At 40.0% G+C, this 6,000-nt stretch overlaps 1 protein-coding gene across 1 annotated transcript in view; it reads left to right on the top strand.

Annotated features, from left to right (window-relative positions):
- The window catches only part of LOC104075915 (patatin-like phospholipase domain-containing protein 7), a gene marked incomplete at its 5' end in the record, with an annotated part of 70,829 nt that overhangs the window by 9,691 nt on the left and 55,138 nt on the right, over nt 1-6,000 (top strand). The window contains 2 exons of the mRNA XM_009576584.1: nt 1,735-1,795; nt 4,000-4,149. Coding sequence (XP_009574879.1) covers nt 1,735-1,795; nt 4,000-4,149 — 211 coding nt within the window. The remainder of the gene's footprint in view (nt 1-1,734; nt 1,796-3,999; nt 4,150-6,000) is intronic.

Here is a 6,000-nt window from a genome sequence, read left to right as displayed (position 1 = left end):
TCCCTCCCTGCTCCCCAAAGTTGGGGCGATTTTCCGTAGCTACACCCAGCGCCATTAGTGGAATCCCAGAACTGCAGATCTTGGCGTTATTAAAGTGGTAACGAGTTGGCTGGGTGATCATCAGGTCTTGTTGTACTTTGGACAAATGGAAGCATTTTAGATTCTGTTTGAGATTCCAGAATAAGGAAGGAGGCTGAGAGCTCGCCTGCCGTCGGGAGCTGCCCTTGTTCCGCCATTGCTCGTTAGCGGCAGCGGTCGTGCTGCATCAGTGCTCTCAGCGAAGCGGGTATGGACGATTGTGTCCACTATTGGTGCAAATAAGAGAAACATTAAAGAAGTTGATCTTGGATCACTGAGGAGATGGTTGATGTGGCGTCTTTAAGAACTTGCAGTTATGGCTATGGGATAGAAAGTGCTCAAATAACTTTTTTTAGCTCTTACTCCTTGCTCCACTGTGAGTCGCACTGTGTTGGAAGCTACCTGTTTGCTCTTCTCCCTTCCTCCTTCAGACACTTAGTAAAGCTGTGGAGTTTCATAGTCTAGGGCAATTTATTGTATTTTTTTTTAAAGCAGGATATATAAATGATTCTGATGGGCATGCTGACCTGTCATGAGGCTTACATGGTCTTTTATTTGAAAGATGCATCCTGAAGTACCTGTTGTTAGGGGAACAGTATGTCTTTGTCCAAAATCCAAGGTAGGCATTTGCTGCTGCTTGTTTAGCTTGTTAAGAGTTTGGACAACTTCTGTTGTTGTGGGTTTTGGGTGTTTTTATGTCCTCCTGAAGATTAGAGTTATTTTGACCTTGAATTACTTGTCTGGGGGAGAGTATCTAATGATTGCTCTATTAATGCATTTAAATATCTTTTCCGTATTTGGTAAAACATTTGCGCATAGCTTTTCAGATTAAACGATGCATTTTCCAAGTCTATCACTCCTTGGTATTGCAATTATTAGTCTTCTGCTGCACCACTTGTTGGGAATTATTAATTGTTAATGTTGGAGATAAGCTTGTCAGTTTTCAGATATGCTTGGCTATTTGAATATTGGTTTATATCGATGTAAGTCCTGTTGAAAAAAAGCTAGGAAAAAAAATCTGTCCCTTCAAAGGTACCACGCAAACATGATTTGAGGGGGAAAGCAACTTCTTAGATAGTTTGTTCTGATTCTGCAGGTGTTTAGATTGTCTAATTATCTCTTTTATTTAAGATGTCTTAAATTGGTTACTGTGAACATTGACTAATTCACAGGGGGTCAGGTGGAAGCAAGATTGTGTGGGGTATCTGAGTACAGTCTTGAGCCTTTTTGAGCCTTTAGTACCTAAAGGTGGAGGTGTGCAACAGCCGTGGAATAGGGAGAGTGACTTAGAGGTGCAAGCACACTGCAGAGAGATAAAGAGGAGAGCTGAAAATGCAATTTGATATGTTTCCCAAAATAATTGGATTTTTTTCTTCTGTTCCCACAGCAAGTTAAATACTGCCTATTTTGGTTTTGTTTTGTTTTCTTCTTTTTCCAGATTAGAGTAAAATAAGGTAAAAGAAATCAAGACAAATGATCAGTCACCATATGTTACAGCCAGGAAAGAAGCTATGGTTATAAAACCTTGTCTCTGTATGGTTCAACTTGAGATAGCAACTTACAAAAGTTTGAAAGTATCCATTTAGATGCACTATTTTTAGTACATTCTTCCTGAATGTTTGTTTCTTTCCTTTTTTCTTTCTTTCCCATTGCTAGGTTGTGACTAGACTTATTCACTTGCTGGGCGAGAAGATTCTTGGCAGTCTTCAGCAGGGAGGTAAGACTCATTCCTGGACTACTCTCATTGATGCTGGTGCTTCCTTGGAGCTAGATTTACATCGTTAAATCTGGAGACAGAAAGCGCATACTTGAAAAGAGAATTCGTTGCTAAATATTTTAGCTGTTGTCACAAGTGAATGGTGATTTTATGAGATATGTGTGTACAAATTTTTTTTTTGGCGGAGCATGGCTAATTAAGTGTGGGAATGGAATGATTTGCTATTGAGATAGAAAAGCACTGCTGCATATGTGCAGTGAAATTTCCTTCAAATTTCTTGCAAGAGAAAGAGCTCAAAGGGAGCATTGGAAATAGCAGCTGTAACAGACTTGAATCAGATAGTCATGTTGAGTGGCATCTGCATGTAGACTGACTTAATATGCCTGTATTTGCATTATCTTAATGAATTGTCTGAGAGGAAATGGTCTGCTCTGGATTGGTTCTTAAGCTTTGTGTATGTGGCAAAGGCAAAACAAAGTATATTTACTGATTGAAGTGAGTAGGAGGAAATTTTCCAAATTTTGAGCAGCTTTTAAAAGGAAACAGATGCATGTTAACTACTGAGGGTGTTGTGAGGTTCTTTGCTGGTGGGTTGTTTGGTTTTTGTTTGGTTGGGTTTTTTTAATTCCTTTTATTGCTGTTTTTGCGGTATTCCAAGGAGACCAAAAATGAGGTAGCCAACTGTCATGTTTTGGAGCAGTCTTGGGGAGTGAATCTCACAGTCTGCTCTTTCTTTACATGCTCAGCTTTCTGTACACAATCAGTTGTGTACGAATCTCTAGTGATAATTGTACTTAAACTTTTGTGCACGCTGAAATGCCTTTGTGGCCTAGTGCAGAGTCCGCACTGCTTGGGAAATAGGGCAATATGCAATCTGGAGAAAATGGGAGGAAAAATAGTGACAGTAATAAGACTTCAATCAGAGAATCGCCACTGAAGTCCTGGAGGAGGGAAGGACTGGTGGAGATGAAGGAGTTGAGCAGTGATGTGTAACTCGTTTGAAACTACAAATATCTTCTTGAAGATTGCCAAAAAGAGTGGAAAAACTATTTAATGTTCTCTGCAGAGCTATTTTAGAAGACTTGAAATGAATAACTCAGTCACTGAATATATTTGAAAAAAGTTTATCTGATATTTCTGTGTGTCCTGCAGTGTACTGTTGATCTTGCATATAGACTTTGAATGACTTTTCATATGGTATATCAAATACTTCCATACGTCCATGTCAAGAATTCATCTTAATGGTGCATCTTAGGCCTTTTCTGGGTGAAATGAGATAAGCAGGACGTTAAATCCTGACTGAGATTACTAAGTTTATTGTGTGCTTGAGTGGATAGGCATTAGCAGCAAAGTAAGGTTGTCTGAGAAGGCTTAGTTAAAGAGAAAAGAAATAGTATCAAAATGAAAATAACAGTTTGTAGAACACCCCCATCATTGATTTTTTTCCTGTTCTAAGCTATCTAGAAAGATGTTTGTCACGTGCATTGCATGCGTCTGTCAAAAAATGCTTTCCTCTGCCCATACTCTCTGTCCTTACTCAGCTTACCATATTATATTGGAGATACTTCCACGATTACTTTGCAGCTACTTCATAGGTTCCATATTTTATTTTAGTATGCCTAAGCACATATCTGTAAAGCTCCACATTTTCCCATCTTGGAGAGAAGTGAAAATAGGTGGAGGTACACATTCCCTATAGGAACTTTGTTTGTTGAAAACAGGTATTTATTTCCTTGATCAGGAATACCATAAAAAGTGAATGTTAATTTTTGGAATATTTTGATACTGACAACAGGTTTTGGGGTTTTGTTAGTTAAGCTAATTCCTCTTGTGGGCTAAATCAATGCCTGTTCCAAAGTTGTGGCCATTCAAAGTGATTCAAAGTGCCTTTTTATCTTTTTCTTAACAGGTCAGGTAAATGCACATTGTATTTAACCTATTCCTGGCATCCAGATATTTTTAACATTGCCTGACTTTTACCCATGCATGCTATGTCAGCAGCCAAAAATGATGGAGATGGATCTTCATCCTCTTATGAATGAAATATGTGGGAACTCTTTCCTTTTATGTGATATGGAGGACATTACATTTATCTTAGGTTAAGCAATTGAGTGACACTTTCCTTGCTGCCTGACAGTTGAAAACAATGAAATGACACCTCGCTTTCTGGGTTGGCTGATGGCAAGTTTTTTCTTTTCGAACAGGTCATCCTCTTGGATTACACAGCTCGAGTAGCAAGTGGGATGCCGGAAATCCTGCCAGCAATCTCTCCACAGTAGCAATTATGCCAGTGTCTGAAGAGGTGCCACTTACGGCTTTTACTCTGGAGCTCAAGCATGCTCTCAGTGCTGTGGGTAAGAAGTGTTTACATCTTACTGCATCATGGGAAATAAATGCTTCATATCTTTTTAGAGAGGTACAGCCAGGTACCTGTCATTAGTCAAAGGTGGATTCATGCTGCATTAGGCGGGGTAGCGGTACAGCAGTGCTCAGGATCAGTCTTTTTCATGACCTCTTGCTTCTCTATTCCCATCCCTAATGTGCATTTAATTTTAGTGGAAAACGTTGTGCCCTTAACAACGCAGAAATACCAGCCAATCTGTCTGGCCTCTCGCCTTGGCTGCCATCTGCGCTCTTAAGGGCTGCAGGCAGTCCAGTGGGCAAATCCCACCATCAGTGCCTGTCTGAGAATCCGATTCTCTCTCTCTCTCTCTCTCTCTCATATGTGAGTCTTTCAGGCTTCCTCAATTGTACAGCTCCATCTAGCAAAGGATTTCTTACGCAGTTTTCTTTTGTTGAGGTAGTGCAGTGAGTGGTAAGCATGACTTGATGGAAGAGGCTTGTGGAGGAGATCCAGGTTGGCACTGGAAGTCCAAACTTAAGTCTTAAATGATTGTCCCATTTGTTGCCAGCTTTTTTGTCTTGTGCTCACAAAACCATGTATTCAGCTCACAGCTGAGTCACTAATTGCTTTATTCATTGGTGAAGTTGTGTGTGCAAGTTCCAGTTGCTCACAAAACCATGTATTCAATTCACAATTCAGTTCACGCTCCGTACTACAGTTTGACATTTCCTGAACATCCTCTTCTCATCCTTGTACACTATTGCAGATCTCTTGAGTAAATCTCCTATAGTCCTTTGATGAATTGTTAGTCTGCTATCTCATGGCTTATTATTTTGAAAAGTACAGGTGCTTGAGGTGCAACCACTTACATTTATTGGTTATTTCCTTTTTGACCATAAGGGTATCTGGAGCTGGCCCTTATTATTCTGCTTAAAAAAATCTTCTAGGTGAGCAGGCACAGGAGAAAGCTGTTGATGCTTGAACTCTTTCACCTTTTGAAGTATGAATTTGTATGCAGCTTTTGGTGGAGATGTGTTACAGTGAGTACTAATTTGTGGGCGTTTGAAGATTACTCTTATTTTGAGATGGCAGAAAAATTTTACATCCATAATGGAGCACAGATCTCAGCCGTAGCTATGTTGCTAATGGGTACTTCTTATGGATTGCTGCCAGCTTGTTTTGATGTGTGACAGTGCTAAGAGCCTGTAAATAAAACAAACAAAAACTTAAGTACATAGATGGACTGTTTGGAATAAAAATAACCATTCTAGTTGAAAGCAACTAGAACGTAACAAATGAGGGGTTTTGTTATGATCACTTAGTCTTTCCTCATTCACCCTTCTTTTTTTTTTTTTTTTTTTTTTTTCTTCTTTTCCTAAACTGATGCCTGTGTAGCGCTTGGCAGCTATAGATGGTACTATACAACCTTGGCATCTGAAGTTCTTGCCAAAATGGAGCAGACGGCTGCAGTGGGAAGAGGAAAGTGTTGTGTGAAAACACAGCTAGCCATATGGTTCAAAACACAGCTGGTAGACCAAGCTCTCTGGCCTTGATAGCCTCTGGTCGTCGGGTCAGCCTATTGCTTATTCAGCCCCACAACACCGGGAGACAGCGGTTAACCTCCTGCTAGTGCCTTACAGTGCTGAGGGTTTTTTCATGCAAGCTGTATTGTGGTTTTTTTGGGTTTTTTTGGGTTTTTTTTTGTTTTTTTCACCAGAAGCAGCATTCTGGGGTGTTGGTTTTTTTTTTTTTTTGGTAGCTTTTGTATTTTCTCCTTTATCCTATGGCTATAAATTGTTTGGGTATTTCTTACCGGTGCGTGATAACGTGCTCTGAGCGATGTGCCAGATGGTGCATTGCT

The sequence above is a fragment of the Fulmarus glacialis genome, unplaced genomic scaffold (assembly GCF_000690835.1).
Source record: "Fulmarus glacialis isolate BGI_N327 unplaced genomic scaffold, ASM69083v1 scaffold12644, whole genome shotgun sequence".
NCBI lineage: Eukaryota > Metazoa > Chordata > Aves > Procellariiformes > Procellariidae > Fulmarus > Fulmarus glacialis.
The sequence above is the reverse complement of the archived record's forward strand: the minus strand, read 5'-3'. Positions and strand labels throughout refer to the sequence as shown.